This window comes from Eucalyptus grandis, chromosome 4 (genome assembly GCF_016545825.1).
Source record: "Eucalyptus grandis isolate ANBG69807.140 chromosome 4, ASM1654582v1, whole genome shotgun sequence".
Classification (NCBI taxonomy): Eukaryota; Viridiplantae; Streptophyta; class Magnoliopsida; order Myrtales; family Myrtaceae; genus Eucalyptus; species Eucalyptus grandis.
The window spans coordinates 29668407-29695508 of NC_052615.1; the positions used below are offsets into that span (position 1 = coordinate 29668407).

At 41.0% G+C, this 27102-nt stretch overlaps 3 protein-coding genes across 4 annotated transcripts; 1 reads left to right on the plus strand and 2 right to left on the minus strand.

Annotated features, from left to right (window-relative positions):
• The first annotated feature begins 1765 nt into the window (after positions 1–1765).
• LOC104441718 (1-aminocyclopropane-1-carboxylate synthase) lies at positions 1766–5139 on the plus strand. Its single transcript, XM_010054915.3, has 4 exons — positions 1766–2171; positions 2301–2432; positions 2573–2733; positions 3886–5139. Exons 1-4 carry the CDS (start codon positions 2001–2003, stop codon positions 4880–4882), a joined length of 1461 nt encoding a protein of 486 aa, XP_010053217.2. The 5' UTR covers positions 1766–2000; the 3' UTR covers positions 4883–5139.
• Positions 5140–11022: 5883 nt separating this feature from the next.
• Positions 11023–12494, minus strand: LOC104441719 (heavy metal-associated isoprenylated plant protein 39-like). 2 transcript variants are annotated; one of them, XM_010054917.3, is made up of 3 exons: positions 12181–12494; positions 11882–11954; positions 11023–11636 (listed from the first exon to the last, which is right to left on the minus strand). In XM_010054917.3, the coding sequence occupies exons 1-3, from the start codon at positions 12184–12186 to the stop codon at positions 11305–11307; spliced, it is 411 nt and encodes a 136-aa protein (XP_010053219.2). In that variant the 5' UTR covers positions 12187–12494; the 3' UTR covers positions 11023–11304. The 2 variants fall into 2 exon arrangements, with proteins under 2 accessions (XP_010053219.2, XP_010053218.2); XM_010054916.3 differs by having other exon boundaries at positions 11882–11957; positions 12181–12489.
• A 7240-nt stretch (positions 12495–19734) lies between these two features.
• On the minus strand, positions 19735–21758 carry LOC104441720. Its single transcript, XM_010054918.3, is given in 3 exon segments — positions 19735–20585; positions 20789–21346; positions 21349–21758. Coding segments are annotated over 3 exon segments (1233 nt in total). The 5' UTR covers positions 21505–21758; the 3' UTR covers positions 19735–20066.
• Positions 21759–27102: the final 5344 nt, after the last annotated feature.

A 27102-nucleotide genomic window follows, 5' to 3' on the forward strand; every position in this document is an offset into this window, starting at 1 on the left:
GAGTCACTCATGCCGCTCATGCTGCTCGTCGCTCGATGCTCACTTGGCTTGCTCCAAGCTTGACACTTGATGCTTATTTTGTTCATCGCTCACCCCACTTGACCTTCACCGCTTACCTTTTTTAGCTGACCTTGCTTGTCATCAAACCCATTGGGTCAATCCAGTCCTCGGTTGCCCTTTCAAGGAGTACAATAAATAAAATAAAAAATTATTAGTTGGTCTCAGGTTAACCTTGGAACTGGACCGAACACATTAGGTCGATCTACTCCTTAATCACTTTTTCAATGAGTATTTTTTTTTTATGACCCTAAAACCCCGTACAGCTGGCAGTCAACGAGGTAAACCTGAATCCCTAACGACAGCGCTAGGATTCGAACACCCCCCTACCGAATGAGGGTGAGAGCGCAAAGCTAGCGCTACTGCTGCGGGCGGTGGTAAGAGTATCAAAAATGAAATAAAAAATTATCAGTTGGTCTCAAGTTGACCCTGAAACCAAACCGAGCCCACTAAGTCGGTCTGGTCCTCGGTCCCAAACTCAATAGGATCGGTTCTTGGTCCCAAAAATTAAGAATTAGTACTGTGTGAATTGGTCCTAGAGTTAGAGGGTGGACCGGCCCAACCCAGACTATGCTCACCCCTAGTGAGCACCGAGGTCTCAAGATCGTTCATTGAGGTCATCAATTTTGGGATTCTGAGTTAAGAGGAGGATTTGTTTGTCAGAAAGTACTTCTTAAATTTTTCGATGACAGCAGTTGGAAATTAATTGCTTGCTCACCTAAAAGGTCTATCCAAAATATAGGTCATCTCTGAAATAAATTTTTTCTTGATAATATCCAATTTTAGGAAGTAAACAAACCCTTAGGTCTATCGTCGGGACGAAGGAAATAGGTAATTATTGTGGATATCATGTTGACAGGCGTCCTCATGCTATTTTGTAACCTAACGCACAATGTTATAACCTAATTCTCAAAGCACCGATTACGCGTTATACAATAACACGCGATGCATAAAAACTGTAGAGTTTTCTCCATTGATTTCCTCGTTTCCTCGGACGACTGCTTGACAAAATCTTCATAACTAAGCCGCCCACGATGAATGTTGGAAAACAGCACTCGTGCAGTTCGTGATTGTTGGTGTTTGTGCGGAAGCGTGTGTGTGTGTGCAAGTGTTATGTGTGAATAAAAAAAGGACTACAATGGCAAAGGGAGAATGAGTAAAAAGAAACAAGGAGCTTTTATTATGAAAGGTTTTATTACAAAGAAGGAGTGTGTGTGTGTGGTTTTTCTACACAACTTAAAACACACACCCAACCCCTATTTATAGGCGTGTCACCGCCATTCTCCACCGACATTAGTACAAGAAATAATATAAAATTGCAGCTTGGTTCTTTGTCCCTGCTTGTTGCGGCTTCTCCCGATTCTTGTAGTTGCTTCTCCATTATTCTCTATTTTTCTATTCTTTGCAACTCCCAGCCACTTTTGTTGACCTTTCTTCCAAGATTTCCATGCACAAATTTTCCATGCACGAGACTTCTCTAGGTTGTTCTCCTTCAGCCGTTATTCTTGACTTTTCTTTTGCTTTTTGCTGCCCACGTACCAGAAAATTCTTCAGCGTTTGAGAGTCTTCTTTAACTTGTTGCTGCCGACTTTGCTCCTTCTCCATTAAGCATGAGTAGTATAGTGAGTTCTAGAGTTTTCACAGAATGGATCATATTTTAACAGTGATCCACTTAATAAACATGCCACTGGTTTTTCATTGAACCTGGTCCAAGGGCCAAGGCCGTGTTGAAAGAAGCTCGCGCGTGTAAATCGGCGTGGGTCTATGACTATATATATGAAACTCTTCCGGTCATGGATCACTCAACTTTCTCTCTTGCTCGTCTCTGCAACAATCTCCTAATCTTTTCCGGCCAACTTTTCCTTCCAGCTTTGTCCATCTTTCTTGCTAGATTATAAGTTACCAAGTTAAAAACCCGACAAGCCTTTTGTTCTTTGAAGACGATGAGTTACGTTTCAAGCAATGGAAAGCCACTGTTGTCTCAAAAAGCAACCAACGACGGCCATGCCGAGAACTCTCCCTATTTCGATGGGTGGAAGGCGTACGACAGTGACCCGTTTCATCCTACGCAGAATCCCAGTGGAGTCATCCAAATGGGTCTTGCAGAACATCAGGTAAAAGAAAAGGAATAAAAAAAAGAACACGAGAAAGAAAAGAACATGGTCGTAGTTCCTCTTTTCCGACGTATGGGTCTTGTGCCGAAAGCTCAGAAAGTGAACTTTCTTTTTATCTGCCATATCCAGCTCTGTTTCAATTTGGTTCAAAAATGGCTCGAGAACAACCCAGAAGCCTCCATCTGCACTAAGGAAGGAGTGGACAAGTTCAGGGACATTGCCATCTTTCAAGACTATCATGGCTTGCCCGAGTTCAGAAACGTATGTCTGGGTGAATCAAATTCAACTTCTCTCGCCCTCTTTTTCAGTACCCAAATCTGTGCATTACGCCATAATCGATGTGTGAAAGAAACATGAGAGCTTGACGACGGATAGAATTTTAAAGCCGTGATCTTTTGCAGGCTGTGGCGAAGTTCATGGGGAGAGTGAGAGGGGACAAGATCAGGTTTGATCCCGACCGGATTGTCATGAGCGGGGGAGCCACAGGAGCTCACGAGCTGATCACATTCTGCCTGGCTGATCCTGGTGATGCGTTCTTGGTGCCAACCCCTTATTATCCAGGGTAAGATCTCTCATCATCTTTCTGCTTTCCAGGCTAATACATCACGGGCTTAGTTAATATGATAAATGCAAAACTGATGGGATTTCGGTGCGCTTCAACTACTCACATTCGACTAGACAGTGGCACCTTCCAACTTAGGCATGGGAACAATTAAAATAATGCTTGCCTACCACTGGGAAAAAAAACTATATTATCCATATGAGAGTTATCGGTTTTCTTATTAATCATAACACAAAAATGATCTTGTTAACAAGAAAATAATTGGTTTGCCTCATTATGCTTGCGATGTGACTGTTCCACGGGAATTTTTCACCAAATTTAATCCGTGTTCATCGTTGAAGACAGATGTCGGCAACCCCAAAATCATAAGTTAGATCATTTTCCAGCTGTTTTGCTTCGCTCCATCTCTCTCACAGTATCCATAATAGTTTTGCAAGGTCGCCGACCAGCAAGCATTATTGGTCAATATGGCCCGCACTTGTTTCAGTCAATGAGAGGTTGGGAGCTGAATCAAGACACAGGGCAAGTTGCCTTTTTCCTGTGAATTGTCACCTCTGGCTCCTTAACAATAATTAAAATCGGGTACCATTTTGGGAGAAATTTATACAGTGCCCCGACAAAACAGATGAGGCCATTTTTAGAGGCCACTCTTCCCTGAACAGTGAAAGTCCTTTTCTTCGATATAGTTCTTGGATACATCTTCCAGGGGACAGATTGGGGCCTTTAGCTATCTCGACTCCGGCAAAAAAAAAAAAAAAGAAAACATGCTTAATTTAACTGCTTTTTGAGGGTCTTCTTAAGACTGATTATGATTTTTTGTTCATCTCAAAGTTAATCTAACCTGTCCAAAAATGCAATGGTGAGTGATTCGGTGAATTTGAAGAATGAAAGCGCCAAATGAGGTTCAGTTTTCACACGCTAGAGAGTGTTGGGCATGTTTAATACTCAGTATGGGCATCTCTGTTAACAAGCTTTTGGGATAAAGACTTAAAAGTTTCACATGACTTGTGTTTCTCCAAGAAGAACAAAGAAGAGTTTTCATGGCTGAGTTCGAACATGAATGGTGAAACAGATCTTCTATTTTTATGAATGACAACTTGTTTCTTCTCAAATTAATTGAAAAAAAAATAAAACAAAATGATCTTTTTGCAGATTTGATCGAGATTTGTGTTGGAGAACAGGAGTGCGACTTCTCCCCGTGGTCTGTCACAGCTCTAACAATTTCAAGGTCACCAGGAAGGCTTTGGAAGAAGCATACGCAAAAGCTGTTGAGGCCAACATCAACGTAAAAGGGTTGCTCATAACCAATCCATCAAACCCACTAGGGACCATCCTAGACCGAGACACGTTGAGAGAAGCCATGAGCTTCATTAACGAGAAGAACATCCACCTAGTTTGCGATGAGATATATGCTGCTACAGTCTTTCGTCAGCCCGATTTCATAAGCATCGCAGAGATAATCGAGGAAGATCAAGAATACAATCGTGACCTGGTGCATATAATTTATAGCCTCTCCAAGGATATGGGTTTCCCCGGCTTCAGGGTTGGGATTGTGTATTCATACAATGATGCCGTGGTGGAGTGCAGCCGGAAGATGTCCAGCTTCGGTCTAGTATCCTCCCAAACTCAGTACCTAATTGCATCCATGTTATCGGATGATCAGTTCATCGAAAAATTCCTGTTAGAGAGTGTGGGGAGGTTAGCCACGAGGCATAAGGATTTCACTGATGGACTTCGTCAAGTAGGCATCAAGTGCTTGAACAGCAATGCGGGTCTCTTCTTATGGATGGATTTGAAGGGGTTCCTGAGGGAGAGCACAGTAGAGGCAGAGACGGCCCTGTGGCGGGTCATAATTAACGATGTCAATCTCAATGTCTCACCGGGTTCTTCCTTTCACTGCTCAGAGCCAGGATGGTTCAGAATTTGCATTGCCAACATGAATGAGGAGACCATGAAGGTCGCTTTAGCACGAATCCAAAAGTTTGTGCAGAGGAATGGCGATAAGCTGAACAGAAAGGAGAAGTGCTGGCAGAGCGACCTAAGGCTCAGACTCTCGTTTCGAAGAATGGACGATGTGTTGAGGTCGCCCTGCAGTATGTCCCCTCACTCGCCCATCCCTCAATCACCACTGGTTCGAGCCAGAACTTGAAATTGACAATCGCGTGATTCTACAAACGTGAAAAAATTATTGCATTTTTCCCATTAAATGCAAAATTTGTCCAAATGTAAAATACGGAGTTTGGATTCCTTATGTGCTTAGTAGACAGGATCAAACATTCTTTTGGTAGGAAAAAGAAAAAAATAGAAAAGCTTAAAAGTAGGTCAGGACTAGTACCTTGTAACTGGGTGCGGTGCAGAATGCATCCTAATTTTTCTGCACCCTAATTTGTTCATTCTTTCATTTCATTTTTTCATCAGGCATGGTATTTTAATTCTTTCCTTTCTGTATCATCCCTAAGATAGCCCCAAGTTGCCCAATAGGGTATACGCAGGAACCCATCAGGATTCACTTTTTCGACAATATGTAGACTGTTCTGTTGTTTTCTGGAAAAGGATGTCTGAGTTCTTGTGCGTCACACAGTTTGGTATTCCCTGTGGCCTTTCTCAGCTTATCCTTGTGTTTCTCTCAAATGAGTTTGTGCTTTGTTAGATGTTGTCTTCCCTTCTCGATAGATGTTAGCTGAAAAAAGGAAAGAGAAGGATACAGAAGCAACGTGACGAAAAAGTACTCTGGCTTTCAAGGCTGCTCTTGTTATTCAAGGTAATGACGCATTAAACTTTGTTTATCTACCCCTTTGTTCACTTTCTGGAAGCTGCAACTACCAAAGATGAGAAAACTGAGACCAATCTTTGTGAGGATACTAAATTAATACAGTAGGTAAGGATTCAATGTCATCCCATCTTTCTAGTCAAATATGATAAGCAATCTGATTTTCTTCCTTCTTATGTAGCCGCCATCCAAGAGTTGAATATTGATGTTTGAATTGAATTTAGCTGCTCATCTTAAACAATCCAAAATTAGTTATGGAACTGGTAGACAAATCCCGTCAGTGTAAAGCCGATAATGTCACATTGTATTCCATTACGGCAACCTGGGCATATTGATTGATCACAGCACAAGTCAGATCCCAATAGAAAAAGGCTAATCCCTCGGGGTTTGGCCTTTTGAGACTAATTCTATAGATTGTGTTTGGTTGTCAAGACAAGGACTGGGATTGGACCAGATAAAATGAGATAATAAATCCCCTGTATAGTTAATGTGGACATATTTGATCCTTTCAAGTGTTCGGTACACTTCAAAACAAGACTATGAATAAATAAAGAAAAAGTTCAATTTTATTAAAGAAATGAAAATTAAACAATTTAATTTGATTAAAAGAGTGAAATGGAAAAATCTAGATCTAAGGATTGCGGCCTGAAATGATCTACAAATGAGTAAAGTGTTGATACTATGGATTTATTTGGTAACATTTTTGTTTTGAGAAACAATTTCTTTTCAAAAATAGTCTTTTTTTTTAATTTCTATTTATTGGAACAATTTTGAGTAAAATAATGAGTTTGGTAACTATTTTTGGAATAGAAAAAAATAGAATGCGTTTAGTACGATCCATAAATTTTATTATAACATAGAATTTCTTTTAATTTTTTTTTTTTTTTTTTTTTTTTTTTCCCTCTCTTCTTCTTCTCGCTCCTCCTCTAGTCAACAATGGCAGCAGCGGCAAAGTGGCCTGCATCCGATGGTGTTTGGCGACCGGTGGTGCCGAGCGGACAACCAATGAGCAACACAAGCAGCTAGTGACTAGTAGCGGTGGGGGTAGTGAATGGCGAGTAAAAGTGAGGAAGAAGAAGAAAAAAAAAAATATAAAAATGATTTATTTCTAGAAATTATTTTTAGGAACAAGAAGTTTTTTTTTTTTTTTTTTTTACTTCATGTTTCTATTCTAGATCTATTCCATGGTTACTTTTCTATTATGAGAAATTGAAAAAACGTTTAAATAGATTTACGTTCTTTTTTTGTTCCGATAAACAAAAAAAAAAACAAAGAAAATAGAAAAAATAGGAATGTTACCAAACGGAGCCTATAGCTTTTTTTTTTTTTGGTTACTCTAATCCTACTTTAACACTCAAAGACTCGCCTCTTTGCGGAGCGTAAGAGTCGAAACCCAGAAAAAATAGGAATGTTGAACCCCCACCAAATGGAGCCAGGTGATTTATGAGCCTATATAGCTTAATGAGAGCAGATTGGAGCCTTTTGCTTCAAAAAAAAAAAAAACAAAACAAAACAAAAGAATTGATGCTTATGACTCGACTTTTTTTTTAATTCAAAAAAAATATATCTTACGGGCCATAAGTTGATGCTATGCGATATGTGATTCCTCTCTACATTAGCGTCCACCCGATTTCCTCCACATTCAATGCATGTTAATTTGCTCAGATGGTGACCTAGGATGCGTTTGTAACGTTTACGTTTAAAAATTATTTAAAATAAAAAAAAAAGTGTTTTCCAAGGAACAATTTTTAAAAAAAAAACATGTTTGGTAAATCCGTTTAAGAAATATAAAAAGAATAGAAACACGTTTGGTAAGTTTGTATAATTTTTTTATTTCTTTTATTTTTTTTAATATTTTTATTTTTATTTTTATTTTCTTTCTTATTTTTCTTATTTATTTTTCCTTTTTTTCTTTTTCCTTTTTCCTTTTCCTTCTTTTGGCCGGTCGCAGGCCGCCGGCTCGGCCATGGCCGCGACCGGCCGACGAGGGCCGACGGCCTCGCCCGGCCACGGCGAGGCTCGCGGCCGCTAGGCAAGCTCGGCCTCACCGGATCTAGGCGAGATCGAGCTTGCCCACCCCAAGCGCGAGGTCGGCCTCGCCGCGCCGTGCCGACGGTGACCTAGAGCCACACCGTTGTCTCCCTCCACCGCATCGGCGACCGCGCTTTGACGCCTCCTCGCCGCCACCGCACGGCGACCGCCCCTCCGCCTCACGCCCGATCGACACATCGCGGTCTCGAGCCTTCGTTCGCCACCGCCGCATCAGATCTCACCGCGCCGTGACCCACGACTTCGAGATCCGCTCGATCGTCGACCCCGCGCCGGCCCACGACTCGACCGGCCGTCCTCGCCGCTCTGCTCGTAGACGTCCGCCGCTCGAGACCCCACGGCCGAGCCCCGCACCGCAGCCGCCGTCGCCGCCTAGCGACCCGCGACCCAGCTACGTCACCCGCTCACAGGTGGAGACGCTTGCAACGGCTGTCGGTGCTGGAGAGGACGACGGTGGAGAAGCCGGATGGTCTCGAGACAGAGGCGGCTGTCGGCGCCGGAGAGTGGGAGGCGCCGGAGAAGACGACGGTGGAGACGCTTGCAGGAGGAGAGGGTCGCAGCAGGAGAACACCATTTTGTTTCTTTTTTGTTCCTCAAATATGTTTCAGAAATAAGAAACAAGAATTTTTGTTTCTTATTTTTGTTCCTTTTTGTTTTAAGGAACAAAAGAACAAAAAAAACAGAAATTTATGTTCCTGGGAACAGAAATAGGTGCCAGCCAAACGCACCCCTAGTGATCAACCACTTGTCACCTTTTGTATCTACTCTATCAAGTATGGTTTTGCAGTCGCCAATATATTGTTACACTAATGTTGGCCAAATGTCAGTTCTATTTACAAGAGAGAAACTAACATTGGGACGACGAACGTGGATTTTACAGAAGGCGCCAAATTTGCCGAAGAAGATTCTTCTACACATGGGCTATCCTACTTCAAACTTTCGAATTTGACCAAAATTTTTTTTATAGAAGATATTTGTAGGCCGGTTTGGTTTGGAAAGATTTGTGATTGATTAGTGATAGTCAATTCTCATTCTGTTAAGTTTTCTTTAATAATTTTTTTCTTTTTCAATTTAACTTTATTCCACTCCCTCTTCCAAATTTCTTTATTCAAACATATCCAAGTTTATCCAATCCAAAGAACTATTGGAGATCAAATTCAGATTCAAATCTAGACTATCAAAAGCAGCCAATGTGCCAAGAATTAGGCCAATTCTCTAAAAATCCAAAACTTCAAGTCTAGTCCCAAATCTATCTCAATTTTTTTTTGTCTCAGATAAAACTCCAAACTTTAGGTTCAATCCTAAATCTACCTTGAACTTTTTCTTTTGTCTTAGAAAAAACCATAAACTTTAGGTACAATCCTAAATATAACCCAAATTTTGTTTTGTCTAAAAAAAAATAACCAACTTTTAATTTATTGTCAAACCTACCCTAATTTCCACCTCTATAATAAATACAATTCAGTAAGGTCACATGGAAATTTATTTTCAAAATAAAACCATTCTAGGATACAAAAATTAGGATGACTATCCACGACTTTTGGACAAAGATAGGACCAAATTTAGGACTAGAGTAAAAATTGATAATTTTCTTTTCTACAAAAAAAAAAAATTGTGGTAGATTTGCGATTGAATCTAAAGTTTGGGGTATTACAAAAGAAAATTTCATGCAGATTTGGGACTAAACCTAAAGTTTTAGGTTTTTTTTTTTTTTAAGACAAAAAAATTTGAGGTAGATTTGAAATTAGATCCAAAGTTTGAAGCTTTTTCAGAGATAAAAATATTTGGGATAGAATAAGAACTAAACATAAAGTTTGGGATTTTTTAGGGAAGTAGCCAAATTGGTAGTTTTGTGACGGTAGTACATTTTGACAAACTTTCCCACAGCAACATACCGATTCGCGGCTGCTAAGGCTTTTGATTCTGACCGTGCTTAGTCAAGATTTGAATTTTAACTGCGACTTTGACTCGCCCGAGTCTGGAAGTCATAGTCCAAAATCGTTAAAACTTTCAAACATGTTGAATCGTAAAATCTTCAACTTCATTTCCAGTTCTTTTTTCACCACCCTACTTCGGAACTTGATCTGTAACTGAGCAAACGACGGAAGCTTCTGCCGGACTCGGTCATCGTTCGGCTCCGCCCTGGCTCATGGGTAATATTTGCCGTCACTGTCCTTCGAGGGAATGTTAATCTCCAAGGCAAGGATAAGACCATTGACTATTGTCGTCTTCTTTTCATCATGTTGTCCGGCAAAGCATAAATTAAACCGGGACATGGTTTCGTTTCGTTAATTAACTGTCAATGGCGACCAACCAGAACCACTGGTTGTAGATAGATAAAAAAAATGATATTGGCAGGAGGCTGACAGCGTCGGCTGGGACTTGGGATGTGGACATGTGTAAATTATCCTTGGCGCAGCAGTGATTAAGAGGAAAATTAATGTAGCGTAACAGGTATACTTTCCCGACACTCGAGGCATTGCTTCAAACCATTAAATGGAACAGCTCTTTAGTTTTCGAATATCATGAATCTCCACTTTAAGATTTTCTGATCTCGAAAAAACATTCTGATTCATAAGATATTGAGAAAAGAGCATAATTATTAAACTAGCTCATCTTATCATATTAACTTTTTTATTCTAACCTTTAAATATCACCAGGTCTAAAGGAGAAATGTTTAGAAGAACATTTAAAAGAAGATAGTGGAATTTTGGGAGATTTTCTCTTCTCCGGACTCTACTTTCTTTTTCTCTTTTTTCAATTCAAACATCACATTGCCTTATATGACTAAGGTTGAAGGGTATTACAGACTTTATTCCATAGAAAACCTTTGGACAAACTCTGAGTGAGACTTAGATGCAGGCAGCCATTAAAAATTAAACAATGAGGTCTAGTTGATCCGGTTGGTTCAAGTAGAATTTTCAAATGCCAGCTAATGGTGATCCGTCCTTGGACATCGGGGGTGAAGGAAAAGAACCATCCTTGGCATCATCAGAGTTTGTCGGTCTACAAATACACACCAAGAAGTAGGAAAAAGGAATACGACTTCATTCAAGCGAGTTGACTAATCGTGATTGGCCTACTGCCGTATAAAACAGTGCGGTGCAAATATGAGTAAACACATTATCACGCATTTGTTATACAATCCAAGAAGCTAACCGTGGCCAATGTTCAGTACATTGACTGACCCAGCTAAGGGCAAGTGCTAGAGAAAGAGATCATTTCAATGAGCTGCTCACGGATGTCTGTCCGCTTCTAGTAATCTTTAAATATGCAGCTTTGTCAAACCCGAAGAGTTTCTGCGCACGTAGTCGTTAGTCTGAGCATACCCGAAAGCCGAGTGATCAAATCCCTATGGGCTGATGCCCCTGATCATTGTCTTAAGGGCATGATGCTCAAATCCAAGTGAAAGCAGTTCAAGGCAGTTGATAACCAAAAATGGAGGCAGAGAAGCACATGGGTTATTCAAGAGATGCCCAGAAAAATATGTACATTCATTTCCTCTCCCTGCCTTCAATGCTTTATTACTTCTCTATATATCTATACATATTCTCATCAACAGTGAAAACTGCGAAAGCCAAGATGACAAATGGACCCCTATGAAGCATGAACTTTACAAAAAGAAGCCCTGGCTCTCAGGTACGTCTTGGAGGCTTGGACAATCAGGAACATCAACCAAAACCATGACTTATTAACATCACAATCCCACTATTTGCTTTCTCAAGCCTCAAAGAAACTTCAGATTTTTAATTTCAACATATGACACAAGCATTGGGGTTCTCTTCCATGCTGACCGCGTGGTAATATCTGGTGAGGTGTGGATTATAGGCTTCGTAGGCCTTGACAAGCTCTGCAATCTGCTGCTCTTCCTTCTTCTTCTTGTCGTCCTCCTTCTTGCCTTCCTCCTTCTTGGGCTCTTCCTTTTTCGGCTCTTCCTTCTTCTTCTCAGGTTCCTTGGCCGGCCCGACCGTTAGAATCTCGGTGTACCATTTCTTCTTCAGCTTGCTCACCACCTCGACTGGGTCAACAGTCCCAATGACTGTCATTTTTTTCTCTTTCAAGTCCATGGCAATAGAATCAATTCCTGGTGATTCCACAAAGATAAAAAAAAATGGACCAATAGCGTTACAGGCCTGTCTGAGAGACCAAAAGACATTGAATGAATTCTCTTATGACCCATCAAAGGAATTAAGAAAGTGTTTGAGCTAGTTCTAGTGATCAATGGCTTCATCACTATCTGAGCCAATTACGACTACTTTCTTATATGAAGTTAGTAATCTAACTGCATATTCCCCATGAACCAAAAAGAGAAGGAAGTCTTGTTATTACCAGAAAGGCCAGAAACTGCTTTCATGGCCTTCTGCTTTGCTTTGTCGTCGTGCACCTCCACTTTCAGGACCACCTTCTGCACAAGAACAAAAAGATCATTAGTACGCAAACAAGAACAGCAACAAAATCCTGTAAAAGTCAAAAGACAATAAGCTGAACCGATTCTGGAAAAGAAACACTTTCAAAACTTGTAAGGAGTGGAGGTAAATCATATAATCAAAACACATGTATCTTCTATGAAACTCATCATGATCAGACCATCAGACTGAATCAACAAAAGGGAAGGTCCCAACTCTCACCTTCATTTCTGTTGTGTACAGAGGAGTGACCTGGAAATTTGCAGGGACTCTAAAGAAAGTCAAAGATAACACTAAAAAAGAGGGAGATAGAGAGGAATGAATCAGACCCGGGAAATGAAGAAGCACGGATTATAGGAAGAGGAATAAGAGGAAAGTGAGGAAATAATCAAAGAGGAAGGTGGATGGACCTATAAAAGCCACTGGTCGCTTTTTCTTTTTGGCAAATTTAAACCAGACAATAATGCTGACAAGAAGAGTCGAACAAAACGGACGAAAGGTGGAAAGAGAAACTGGCGTATGGAACAAGGAAAGGAAATGGACTCAATTTAAATTGGCAAGCGATTGAAACTTTGGACTACGTCGAGGTCGTTGACAGGTTCATGGGATCTCCTTTGGAATTGTGTCCACATAAATAATGCCAGTGAAGAAAAAAGAGAAAGATAAATTATCAGAATTTTTGTCTTTTGCCTCATAGCTTCTAGTTCTATTTTCCCTCCCTATGTTCAATTTATGGAAAATGAAAGGTTTTATGCTTATCTTTTCGTGTCCCCATGATTTTCGAATTTTTATTTAGAAGAGTTGATGTCATTTTCGAACATCTTTAATGATTTGTTCTTTTCCCCCCTTAATTTATGACCTTCAAACTTTCACGTATGGACTCGTTCAACTAGATCTAGAAGGTCCCCCGTTTGAAGATGAGTCCATGCCAAGGGTCAGTCAATCCCCACGGGGGAGAGAAAAGTTGTGCAATAATGATCATGGTTGACTTGCTGCAAGAGCACCTAACCTTGCAATTAGAATGTCCATGTCTATATTCTGGCGTGCTTGGCTCTGTATATAAATTTCCGTACTCTGTTCTTCATCTTTGTGCAGCAAAAAACCTTTGCGTTTTTTTTTTTTTAATTATGTAAAAGCTCTATTTAATTATAGAGCTAGGGCTACTAGCCACTGCCAAGACCGGGTGACTCTCGTGGGGCACCGGGTGAGGGCCCATGAGTGAGGACCACTATCAATTGCTGCCCTCACCGGTCATAGCCCTACCCTAGTGGCTAGCAAATGTCATCAATGGCCCCTTGTCGGTCTTAACAATAAAAACAATATATATATATATATATATATATATATATATATATATATATAGAAAAAAATAACCAATAAAAAATTCAAAAAATTAAAATTTCAAAACAAACCACGTAGAATGGCGGTGTTCATGTTATCAATTTTAAAATTAAAATTGACCATATGGACCACATTAATAAATTATTAAAAGATTTATGATTAATATTAGTCATATTGAAAGATTCAGTACTTAATTATCAAAATATGCAATAGATTTAAGGTTATATTGGCCAAATTGATGAGCGTAATAAATATAGGACTTTTTAAGGAAATTTTACCCTTGATCTTGTCCATTTCTCTTTTGCCGATCAAACTGCGGACGCTTTTACGAAGGCCGTCTGTCCCACGCCATTCTCAAGTCTGTTGTCCAAACTCCAATCGGTTTCTTTGCAAACGGCTAGAATTATGGGAGATGTTAAATAAAGAATCTTAGGGATTGCAGAGATATCTTTGTATATGAATGTGTTTAGGTGACTCTGTATTCCCTCGAATTTTGCAACTCAGCGACCCACGATGTCTTTACCTTTAGATGACTTGAAGATGGTCCATGATAATTTCAAGGTTGTGTAACCGATGTAACCTAAGCGACACAAATTGTTTGTATATGAATCTCCCATGACAATACATCCAAATTTCAATCTTTGTACATTGTATTCCACCGGAAAAACCAAAAAAAAATCCGGACAGCATTTCCGGTGCTTGAATGAAATAGCCGGTTGTGGATTCCCATCTGAATCGACATGCATAAATTTCTTGATCAAGAAATCCAATCTCCGGGTGACGATGGTATTTTTTATTGATGTGTTGAAAGATCGTATGTATCAAGAAAATAGGTTCACTTGTTGGAGCAAGCTGTCAACATATCGGACATACTCAACAATCTAGAATTTAGGTAGGGCAACCCTTAAATCGCATCTAATTGGCAACCAGAATGTTGCCTCGACTAACAAAAATAGCCAATTATATACTAGTCCATGAAATGATTTGACCTCAGGAAAAGTACTATAAAAGTCTTAAATTTATTGCAATAATATTAATTCAGTCTTAAACATTTTTATTTGACCAATTTAATCTTAACTTTTTTACGTTGGTATCAATTCAGACCATTTGGCCAATTTAAGCCGGAAATTACTAACGTGAATGCCGGTGGTTTTACATAACATGGTTAGCGTTAATGTGGACATTTTAAACAATATTCTAATATTTTTTTGGATTTTTTTGCATTTTTAAAATAATCTTTTCCTCTCTTTTTTTCCTTATTTTCCCCTCTCCCTCTTCTTTGCTTTTTCTTTTTTACGGTGGCCAGTGATGGTCCTGGCCACCAACCACATCCATGGCTAGCGAGGGCTAGCCTCGCCCTCACCAATCATAGCAAATGGTCGACCTCATCGGGCCTCCCCTAGGCAAGGGCGAGGTTGGTTGGGCCTCATTGTCACATAAGCAAGGCTCACTAGGCCTCGCCCTCACCCAGGCAAGCATTGGTGAGGCTAGCCCTCACTCAAGCGAGACGCGGCAAGGACGCTCTGGCCTAGGTGATGGTTAGCCTCGCCAGATTTGGCGAGAGGGCCTCACCTTGCCGTGCGTGGACGGTCAACGCTCACCCTTGCCCAGGGGTGGCCCATTGAGGCCAATCATTGCTTGCAGCCGGCGAGAGTGACCCAGGCGAGGCCAGCCCTCACTAGCCATGGCTATGTCCAGTGGCCAACGATAGCCATTGGCAAAAAGTCAAAGCAAAGAAGAGGGAAAAAATATATTTTTAAAAATATTCTAAAAATATTAAAATTTTATTAAAATTTTCTACAATAGTGTTGGACATACCATGTAGGACGGTCAACATTCACATTAATAAATTGTTGCCTAAATTGGCCAGATTTATTGAATTGGTATAAATGTGAAAATGTTTAGGATTAAATTGGTCTAATTAAAAGTTTAATACCGAATTAATACCAATACAATATATTTATGACTTTTTTAGTACTTTTCTCATTTGATCATTGTGAAGCATCACATATTATCAGAATGGCAAGTTTTTTTTTGGGTCAAAAATAACTTTAGATTACTAACTCAAAGATGAATTACAACCAGTACCAAATTCGAGACTTAAAATTAACCAAAGGGAATGAGGGGGATAAGCAACCCAGTTGGATGGTAGGGTTCCAGCTCGGTTGGCCTTGGCTACCCAATTCGCAACACGAATTGCTTCTCTAGGCTCATATTTTAGTTTAATTCCTACTCCTAGTTGGGCCAATAGAAGACCACAATCCTGGATGATGGACATAGAAGTCCAAGGGATTTCCATTTGGCCCATGACACAATTCACAGCATCTAAGTTGTTTGAAGCTATCTCCACGTGCAGAAGACTTTGACTTTGGTGTACTTGTGCACAACTCAACTCACGCCTCAAATTTATCCACGAGAGAGCTTCTCTAATTGCTAGGGTTTCAGCTACAAACGCAGAGGGGGCTCGGATTTGCTTTGCGAACCCATCTATGAGTGTTCCATCTTCATTTCTATAGATCCCCGCAACCGATCCTTCCATCGTGGAGCTACACCATGAGCCGTCAACGTTCAGTTTCAGAGATCTTAGAAGCGGTGGGTTCCAGCTTTTTGTTGGAGGACGGATCGCTGAGTTTGATCGAACCATGTTGGTATTCCATCTTGCGAACAATTGGGTGTATATGATTAGCTTCTTCCATGAGTTGTTTTGGACGAGGTTTGCATCCTTGAAAGATGAAGGCATTTCTCGACTTCCAAATTTGCCAGAAGACTCCTACAAACAGAGCCTTGGATGGAGGGGTGGCTTTCGAGGTAAGAATTTTACATACCTTTTTGTCGATTCGAGTAATACTTGTTAGGGAGGTATCGACTTCAAGTTTGGGATCTAACCCTATCTCCTTTGTCCAGGCACATAAAAAAATAAAAAATGTTTGATTGATTCTGGAGCATGGCCGCATAAAGGACATAACGAGTCAGGTATCATATTCCTCCTGTAAAGGTTCTCTTTGGTAGGAAGAACATTGTTGCAAACACTCCACAATAGGAATCTGATTTTGGGATAGGTTTGTAGTTTCCAAATCTCAGTCCACAATCGTTTGGGATTCTGATAAGAAGTTGATGCCGAATGCTCTATTTGAGTTGTCCCTTGGGTGCAAAGTTTGTTATAGCCACTTTTTACTTTGTACAAGCCTAAACTGTTCGCTGTCCAAAGTAGTTTGTCTGGCCTAGGGTTTAGGCTTAGGGGAGTAGCTAATATTTCTTGTACAATACTATCTCCAAAAGTCTCATTAAGTAATTGTAAGTTCCATTCCTGGATCTCTAATTAATCAAGTCCGCTACAAAGTGGGGATCACTTTGATTTGTAGGACCTCCAACTTTCCCAGATAGCAACCACCTATCCTCTTTATTCTTGATGTTTTTCCCATCGCCTACCTCCCATTTGATCTCCGGTTCAATAACATCTCTTCCCAATTAGTATACTTTGCCAACCCCAGGAGGGTCTAGGGCCTTTTTTAGCGTTCCAAAAATCTCCTCTAGGAAAGTAAAGTCCTCTAAAAATTCTGCTCTATAACGGTGGACATTTGTCCACTTGCATCAACAATTGTTACCATGTATTGCCGCTTGTCAATTACGACCCGACTACCGGCTACGAAGGATGTCTACGTAAGATAAAGAGGCTCATTCAAGTGACGGGTTTGACTGTTGAGGATCCTTATCTGAACACTCATCATCCCCATTCTCTTTTAAATTCTAACTTAATTATCAGAAATTGTCCAATTAGCCATAACCAATTCTACGAATGTCAATTTAATTATATAATTTCCGATTTAGTTAATTTATTCCTAAACCATTGTAGGAAATTTCAATGTAGTTTTTCCACCTAATTTTCGTAAAAAAATCACTGATATATCTAGCTATCCTACATGGCACACCACTTTGTAGCGGTTTCTAGTAAAAATTAGACAAAAAGGATTATATTGGAATTTTATGCGAAAGTTTAAAACTAAATTGACAAAATTAAAAATATTAAGATTAAATTAGCATCCGTACAATAATTTAGGACCGATTCAATAATTTTCCTGACTATTCCGGGTCCTATACCCGGATGCCTTGGCTCGCGTCATCTGTTGCAGATGCGTCCAAAGAGGCTAGGGCCTTGTCTGGTGTGGTGGTTGTCCAAGTTCGGCAATTAACACCGTCGCTTCTGTCGTTGAAGTTGAATACGTAAATTAAAAGCCCTTTTGGAAGCTCCGCTCATGTTGATTGGGCCTGATCGGCACATTGCCGGCGGCGTCCCAGATGCAGAGGACAGGTCCAGTTCCAATGAACCCAAAACTCATCAGGCCCAGCAATTTGACCTCATCATCAATCGTCATAGTATTGAATCTTTTGTCGTGGTTTTTGGGGGGAAAATGAAAGGAAGAAAAGACCTCTTGGTGTGGTTCGGAAATTGAAGAGATTTGAGCTGGCACTGAACTTGCCGTGGGTCGCATTTCTTTTGTAGTCAAATTGGATTAATCTATAAGCAACCAGGTTGGACTCCACTGGACATGCAATGGCGTGAGAACTTTGAACAAGTCGTCTCAGGGAAACGTCAGGATTTTTCCTTCTTCATGGGGTTAAGACTAAAGACTCAGAAATTCTTGATATTTTCGTGATTTCTTTGAATCTCCCGAAGTGGAGCATATGATGTGGTGTGAATGATCCTGTCTCTGGCTAAAAGGAAGGGAAAAAAATCTTGGACCTTTTCAAGTACTTACATGTTGAGAAAATGAAATTTTAAGAAGTATATTTGATGTTAGGGTTTGATTGGATTCCCAAAATTTCGATTCCTGATTCGCGTGTTGATTTGACAAGTATGATAAAGAAATCCATAGCCATTGAAATTTTAAGAAGTATATTTGCATTCAAAGCAAATGATACAAAAATAGGTCGACTCTTCTGTAAATTGTATATGGGCAATCTTGGGAGGAAAACAAAATAAAAATCAAAAGAAAGGGTGGCCACTTTTGGTTCATATGTTTGTCTATTTCTTAAAACGTAACGTCTCAAGCGTGAATTGGTGAAATTTATTGACATTCCACACTTAAATTATAAGGATCTAGGATGTATCACTCAAATCATTAGTCCAGTGCCGGATATAACCTTTTCCCCTGGGCAAGTTGCGCTCCCATTTAGATTATTCTAACATGACCCGTTTACGATCCTTATATCTTACCTTGTCACTTGATGAGGGAGAGTATACTTTGTGAATATGTTATAGTGAGTAAAAATAATAGGGGAGTCACCCACCACTATAATGCAGCCTCTATTTCTCCATACATATTCTTAGCTAAGGTGGGGAAATGGAATTCTGCTTACGTATAGGCACATAGCGAAGCATTGACATAATTTTTAAAATTAAAATATACATTAACTACTTCGCATTCCACCACATCAGAGATTTTTCACGGAATAATTCCTAATAAATTTTATTATTTTTGTGAATTTTTTAATGTGAGGTCCTATAGTCCCACGTTAAATGAGAGACATCTTGTCGCGTAACTCATGAATAAACATCCACCTTCAAAAGGATCATTATGTCGTGTGGTTACCAATATTCTATGTGATGATTCATTCCTCACGGAACGAGTTGAATCGTTACAAAAGATATCAAAGTGTGATCCACTTCGGTAAATGCGTAAATTTTGGACAATTATTCCCATTACGACCCAATGAAGGTAGGGCCTCATTGCTCGGGACGAGAGGGTTCGGACGGGATGCAATTCCCATCGACTTTCAGGGATGGCAAAGGGGGGAAAATATCTACTTACCCACATGAAGAATGAAAAGTATTATCATGCCTTGTGGGCCAACACCGACAAAGGCGTCTGATTTCTAAGTTGGGGAATTTGCGAGACTCCAAAATCTCACATCGGATGCAAATAGCCTATTAAGTGATTTATAAGTCCACACCTTAATTGGCCACCACCTTCTATGGTTACACCAAGAAACTCCAATACAAAAGGATTGGAACGACCAAAAAAACCTCCTATCCCTTCTCATGTGATCACAGCAAATAGAGTAAGCCAAAATAGAAATAACTCGCATTCATTCTAGGGATAATCTCCTCGGTTTGGGGAAAGGGTTAGGGTTGTTGTTATATTCAATGGCCGATTTGACTTTGGAAAAAAAAAGGCATAATTTCACTCTTCAGAGATGTCCCAACAGGTAATTTAGGCAAGTGAGAAATGGGGTCTTAAAATCTTGATAAGGAAGACTTAGTAGGGATTGGTTTTCTATCGGAAGCAAAGTTTTGCTCCCTCTTTTCCAGACAGCAGAGCAACACCATAAAGCGACCTGTCCGAAAGACTCCAAAACCCATTGTAGAACGCAACCCAAATCTCACTCCACAATCAAGCTCTCTCTCCCCGCCGAAACGGAAATCACACAACAATATGATGAAAACCCAGAAGAGAGAACCATCTTCAAGGAAGCGGTCGTAATCAGAATATGTACATTTGTATTACAAAGATGACAAGCTGCTGCACAACACCAAAAGAAGATCCTCAGCATCAAAGAAAACGCACGGAAAATGAACACTTTTCAGACGTGCTTGCACCTCAATTATACAGCTTTCGAGGGCCAAGACATATGTCCTCTAAACCTCCTAGAAATTGACCTAAAAATGGATGCCACTTTGAAACAAAACTGCAACCTAATTCCCACCAATGTAAACTTGGGTTGAATCCCCTAAAGAAGTTGATTAGAAACCCTTGGCCACGGTGTTTTTACATGGTGGGAGCAGACAGTTTACCAGCCTGGTCCAAAACATCCAGCACCTCGCTCCTGCTCCTCACGATCCTGTGGAACACCTCCCTGATCTGCATCTGCAGCGGCACCAGCCCCTCCTCCATCCTCCGGCACGTCTCCGCCAGCTCCGCCGCCCTCACGGCCGCCTCATCCGCCCGCTCCCCCTCGCACGGGAACTGGAACGAGTCCGCAAACTCGGCCAGCACCTGCCCCAGCCGCTCCATCCGCTGCACCTCCTCCATCAGCCCTGCCGTCCCCCGCTTCTCCTTCCGCTTCCACTCCTCCCCGATCTTCTCCTGCAACGCGGTCATGGGCTGCGCCCATGCGAACTGCTTCGGCACCTGCAGGTGCATCGCCAGCCCGGTCCTCTCCTGGCACGGGATGGCCGCCACCAGGGCCGACATCACGAGGACTGTGATTGCGCCCATGATGTACACCGGCAGGGCGAGGCCAGATGACTCTGCACCTCGCGGGACCACCAGGTTCGATGACATGGCCTGAATTCGGAAATCGATCATTAGCCAATAAAGTCGGACCGATCAGAGCTTCAGACAAACGATGAGGAAAATTGACTCTGAAAATCACATTCGATTTGTGGAATAACCAATCTATAGCTTGATAAAACGAGTCAATGTGCACCAAATTCGGGTTAAACGATCTTAAAAGCATTCAATTTTGATTTCAGCGTCAAAAAACGTACTTGAATTTGCTTTGATGCGGACCAATTCTTCGACACGCCCCAGGAGAGCGTCCGGAACTGCACAGCTGCCGATCGATCCTTGTTCGAGCCGGCGCTGCTGCCTCTCCGCCCGAAAGACCAAGTCCTCTCCGTTGACTTGTGGCCGCTGCTCTCCTTATCCTCGGCGGCCAGCACGGCCATCATCGATCCGAGCGCCTTCTTCGCCCGCCGGGCCTGGCCCTCTCCGATTGGCTGCTGCTCGAGGGCGGCGACAGCGATCTCCGAGAGCTTCTGGCAGTGCCTGACGGCGTCGACGCCATGCATGACGGCGTTGCAGACGTCGAGGGCCTTGACGGAGCGGTCGAGGAGCTCGGGGAGGAGGCGGTCGAGGGGGGGCTTGGCGACGACGGAGGGGTCGCGCTCGCGGCCCATGATGAGGAAGGCCTTGAACTCCGCCTCGCAGCAGAGGAAGACGTCGAGGAGCTTCCGGAGCCACGCGAGGGAGAGGAAGGGGGCGTCGGCGGAGGCGGGGGCGGAGGGGTCGCCGCCGTCGCCACCGCCGTCGGGTGGGGGCTGGGGGAGGAGGGGAGGAGCTCGGAGAAGCGCTCGGCGATGTTGCGCTGGAAGAGGTCGAGGTCCTCGAGCTCCTGCTCATGGTGGCCGTCCATGGAGACGACCTGGTTGCGGCGGATGCTGATGCGGCCCAGGAAGGAGCCCTGGTACTCGGTGGCAGGCATGGCGTTTCTGGGTCTCCTCGTTTCTTCTCGCTTGTTCTCTGTTGCTGGTACCCAAAAGGATGGACAATCGATGACGAAGGTGAATGAAAAAGAGAGAGAGAGAGAGAGAGAGAGAGAGGAGTGAAGACAAAAGAGATGGATTATAATAAGGGTTAAAGAAGGACGGTTGGGGCAGTTATACGTTCGAGAGAGATGGGTGGTGGTCAAGGCATGCGACCGTTTCTCCTCCTCTTTTGCTTTCCTGTTCTTCCTTTCTTTCCCTTCCTTGTACTGAGTAGAGATACTAATATTCTCTGCTCAGCTTCTTTCCCAATCTGCCCCTTCACGTGCCCCGTAATTATTGGAAGGACCTTTTCCGTTTAGGGTTTTGTATTTATGGTGGCTTGTGGGATGTTTTGGGAGCGTGGCCTAGCGGCACATGAACGTCATGTGGACGGAATTTTTGGCCTAGGTTCCGTCCAATGCTTATCACATGTGGTGGGTGTAAAGGAAATGGTTGTCGTGGAAAGAGGATGAGAAGAGACTTGTGTTTTCAATCATTGAAGAGAGAGAGAGAGAGAAAGCATATGTGGTCATCTCTTTGTAGGTCGCCAATAGTTATCAAGTGAGTTTTGTGAGGTGATCTTCTCGCTTTTTGGTCATATCAATTGACCTTTCAGTGTGGATTACACATCAATCTACGATCAAGAAGATGCAAAGCAAAGAGCAAGAAAATGCGTGATGGAAAGATTAGTAGTCAATAGATTTTGCCTTTTAGCCTTGTTTGACGGTATTTGAAAATGAGAACACCTTACTTTGATGTCTAGCACCTGTGAGTATTGACTTTGGTCTTAAATGGTATCATAGAAATGGTATCATAGACGCCCTTGTGATGGAAGAGGCCAAGAAACATTGGAAAATTAAATAAGACATGTCCAATTTATGTGAATTGAGTACATTTTAATCTTAGATCTTAGTAAGCTGCACATAAAATTCGCACAATGTGATGACTTTGATGTATTGAATACACCGAATAAGCTTCTCAATAACATGCATTGACTTCTACGGGTTGCGAGGTGGGGTAGTATCTTAAAATGACTAAAAGCTTACACTATGAGCGAAATTTGCCTTTGAAAACTTGTATCTTTTTATTTTAAGTTGCGAAACCTTACTTGATGCTCCACAAGCGTTTATGAGGCCATAATTTTTTTTATAGATATAATAAAATGAGCATATAATATATGGTTAAATAGCAATATCTCGAAAAAAAAAAATAAGCACTCTATTTATTTCTTCATCCCAAATATGGATAGTTGCCAATTTTTTTCAAGGTGCTCCAACCTCATAATTAAATAAATTAATTAGCCAAAGAATTCTCATAATACCTTATTCTTTTGCAACCTCTAAATATCCGTAAGGTCAATCTATCCAGATTACATTCAAATAACATGGGAGTAACAATTGAATCTGCAACAATCACGAATGAGAGAGGAGAACCTATATATCTTGTGATAAGGATGACATAGTATAACCAACTAATTATTGTTATTCGGACTTGACAAATTTCATCTTACTTGATGTTACTTTTAATGGATTGGTTACACCACGTGGTATATTCGTCGCCTATAACATCTTATCGCAGGGAGAGTATATGCGATTGGACTAGTGGATGAAAGGATATATTTCCTTGGCAATACCAAATTTTAACATTATTTCCGTGGCCGAGAAAAAGGAACTTTCTTGGAGATAACCGGCGAGTGGCATTACGGTGGTTTTCCCTGCCCGGGGGGCCTTTACTCGTCAATCCGGTTTCATCGGCATCCCACGTCACGAGCCAGTTGCTGAGTCAGCAAGCCCCGACTCCTCCCCCCCATTACGGATTCCGATCCGTCGAACGCGCTGTCTGAAGCCACGTGGACGGTGCTGGGCCCCAACATCAACAACATCGCGGGAGAGGAGAGGAATCCTTTGACTTGGTCGTCGTCCCCTTCCCGATTCCCTACGACGCGACCGCACGACCATCTCTTGCAGCCTCCCCACCTGCCCTCTCTCTCTCTCTCTCTCTCTCTCTCTCTCCATCTGACCACGTCTTTTGACTTTTTTTAAGGATGTCTGCCAGAGAAAACGCCGGCCTCCCGATCCCCCAAACGGGAAAATATATATATCACATTACCTGATATAGTTAAAGAAATTTGCGCCGTTGAATTTTACCATTTCTTTGCATGATGATTCAGTTTCTCGATGGAACATTTTAATTTTTGCATCTAGTGCCAAGGACTCTAACGAGCAATATGGTAATCAAGTTGAGTCGCTTTCAATAGCTAAAACTCAATTAGATGATCACTCGAGATTGACTCGTTTACTATTAGGTGGAGCTAAAGCTCGAGTTATTCCATCAAGTCAAGCTCTAGCTCACTGCTATTAAGCTCGATAGACTTCCAAGCTTTAATAAATTTTATTATCATTTCAAAAGATATGTTATAATCAAGAAAAAAAGACCCAAAAAAAAAAAAAAAAAGTCCTTAAACATACATGCTATTCCCACATATATATATATAGACAAGCAATGAAAATAGCCCATCTTATAAAGCTTGAGCTCAAATTTATATCTGACTCAAGCACAATTAGGTTGAGCTCGAGTGTTTTGAATTTCTATTCAAATTTGAGCGCAAGTGGAGTTTCGAAATCTGAGCACATGAGGTGAGTTGAGCTCGAGCTTGATGCTAACTTGTGCAACATGACTCAACTTGATCAAATTTCAATTAGTAAGTACAGTTTTAATTTTATTTTTTTATGATCATGAATATTCAGTAATTAAAGGCAGTGGCAACTTGAACACAGAAAAGCAAACAAGATACCTTTTAGGCATGCTTGTTTCTTTTCTTACCAAAATTGTTAGTGCACAAAAAGATGTGTATATTTTCTATTTTATTACTCAACGATAGTTCCGGAAGTACTTGTTGATAAAATAATTTCGTCAATTCCACATGATAAAGGTCGCTAACAATGGTTGATAGTCTCATATCATACTATGATCAATGACATTTGATTGGCTTAGAGCTCCTATTGAATTGTATCCACTTTCATAAAAAATTACTAATTTAAAAAAAAAGGTTCAAATTTTTTTTGCCAGCTTTATATATATCACTTCGTGGGCCCCACTAACCAACGACACAGATTGGCTCTGCAGTATCTCTTCTTTTTTTCATTCGAGGCCCCCCAAAAAAAGTTGATGTGAATTTGACATTTTCAAAAGGGACGGAAAAAATTATGTCTTTATTTCCTGCCAGAAGTTCAAAGTAATCGAAAAATCAAGAAAATATCTAACGAGACGTCTCACATGACGTTGTATGTCGTGAGTAAAAAATCACGTGCTCAACGACCCTAAATGGAAAATTCATCGAAAGTGTAAGATTTCAGGAAAATCAAATGTGAAACCGCTCCACGGGAAGCCGGCTATATTATAAGAAAAATCTTTTAGATAAATAAAATAGCTTGGCGCTATCATTTATCACTTTGCCCGTTATTAAAATAGAATTATGTTTGTCTGCCCCGCATAGTTTATGGTCTTTATACTATAGTTGAAAAAAAAATTCTCCCTAAAGTTCAAGGATTTTCCAAAAACACCCTAGTTGACCAAGAAATAAAGATATATAAAAGAAAAGGGTTAATATCACAAAAATCCAAAACTATATCTGTTGTAATAGAAATATCCAAACTTTTTAAGTGATTAAAACCTTAAACTTGCCTATTATGACATAAATACCTTAAGTTATAGAAAACGCTAAACTTATGTTAGTGTGACAAATATATTATAAATAGAAATAAAATAGAGGGTATATATGTCACACATGTATAAGTTAGGGTTCTTTTGTGACTAAAAAAAGTTGAGTTTTTATGTCACAGTGGACAAATTTAGGGTTTTTAGTGACACAAAAAACGTTTAGGGTATTTGTGTCAAAATAAGTATAGCTTGGGTCTTTTTTCTTTTTTTTTTCATTTGTCTTGAGAAAAGGTAAAATTGCCTAAAAAGTCCTAAATTTATTACATGAGGACGGTCTATTCCTAAATTTTTTTAATTTGACCAATTTAATTTTAAATTTGTTTATGAATTTCTATTGTAGTCCTTTTGGCCAATCCTAACAAAATTGATCAAGAGAACTACATTGACAAATGGTCAAATGATTGAAGATTGGATTTAGCCAAAATTAAAAAAAAAAAGTTTAGAATTGAATTAACATACCGCACAATAAATTTAAGATTATTTTTGAGTGATTATCCTTAAAAAATTCCCGATGGAACCCGGATAAGATGGAGGCAGAAACACACGTCGTGGCCGAGAGAAGTCAAGAGCCTCGAATGGCCTAGAGGATGACGAAAGGACACTGCTCGCGGGTGACCTGTGAGGCTGTGATCTGTACGAGAGGACGAGGGAGGAAGAAAGAAGAGCTCGAGAACGGCCGGCCTGCATCCAAGGCACGTTCGGAGGGTGGAGATGGGATTTGCAAGAGTTCGGATCATCGTCGTCATCATCAGCATCATCATCCCATCTGCGCATCGCGCTGATTCGGAGCGTTGATCGTGGCGTGAAATCAGAATAAGCACAGGCCACAAAAGGTCATTGAAAATAGTCAAATCGCTCCCCGACTTTAGTGAGAGAGAGAGAGAAAGAGAGATCCTTAGTTACAAAGAAAGCAATTGACTGGGGTCGGTATCATCACATCACCCCTTTTTGCGGTTTCTTGCTTTGGCCACCGGAACCCCGGAGATACCTTCCTCATCATGGATAAGCTACATGATATGATGGTTTCAATTTTCTTTCATAATTTCATTGTTGCCTTTTCCCGTGTAGGAATGAGGAATGAATCGTCCTATGATTTATCTGATGAAATGATACTTCATTCGACAACATGAAATATGTCCAAAAGAGAGAGAACGAAAGCTGATTGGTGTGTTCGCATGGTCCTCGAAGGCAGATGGATGATCGACAAGAAACCCATATCGATTCTTGCGAGGTTTCGTCGAAGGGAAACTTAGACGATGAAATCCCTTTTCTCAATGCTTGTAACGGTGAATTTTATACTTATTTATCCTTCACAAGACCGCATAACATTAAAATATGACGATTTCTCTAATTTTGCCCAAAGCACACGACAAGTTATCTTTCTATTAAGTAGGGACCACGAGGTTCGGATGTCGAATCTCAGATACCAAGGCATTCATTTGATTTGCTTTCATTGCGGACATTACGGATATAGATCAGAGGAGTGTCCTTAGTTGCAACCAATAGAGAATGATCCTCATAATTTTTTGGAAATGCGGAGGGGAACATGGAGGATCGTTGGCAGCAGCGCCAGATGTGTATGCCAAAGATGGGCCAACACACCGTCCACCTCGAGAGCATCCTAATAATTCGATTTTTCCCGAAAATTTCTCAGATCCTCTAACTTGAAGAAAGGGTAAATTCATTTAGTCAATACATACAACGTGAATGCATTTCAATCAACGTTACCAGACGTTAGATTATAGAAAATCTTGCTCGTTTAACATCGGGGTTCTCTTTTTGGTAGGGCAGCCCTCATTATTATATTCTTTGTCCTCCTGCTCAGTGCTAGAGAT

Bases quoted from the DNA above. Each gene is read 5' to 3' on its own strand.
- LOC104441719 (XM_010054916.3), bottom strand. The intron at 11,637-11,881 runs GTAATAACAAGA...TGGAATCACCAG, and splicing joins AGCAGTTTCTGGCCTTTCTG to GAATTGATTCTATTGCCATG.
- LOC104441718 (XM_010054915.3), top strand. From the start codon at position 2,001: ATGAGTTACGTTTCAAGCAATGGAAAGCCACTGTTGTCTCAAAAAGCA. The intron at 2,172-2,300 runs GTAAAAGAAAAG...TGCCATATCCAG, and splicing joins TGGGTCTTGCAGAACATCAG to CTCTGTTTCAATTTGGTTCA. The intron at 2,433-2,572 runs GTATGTCTGGGT...GATCTTTTGCAG, and splicing joins GCTTGCCCGAGTTCAGAAAC to GCTGTGGCGAAGTTCATGGG.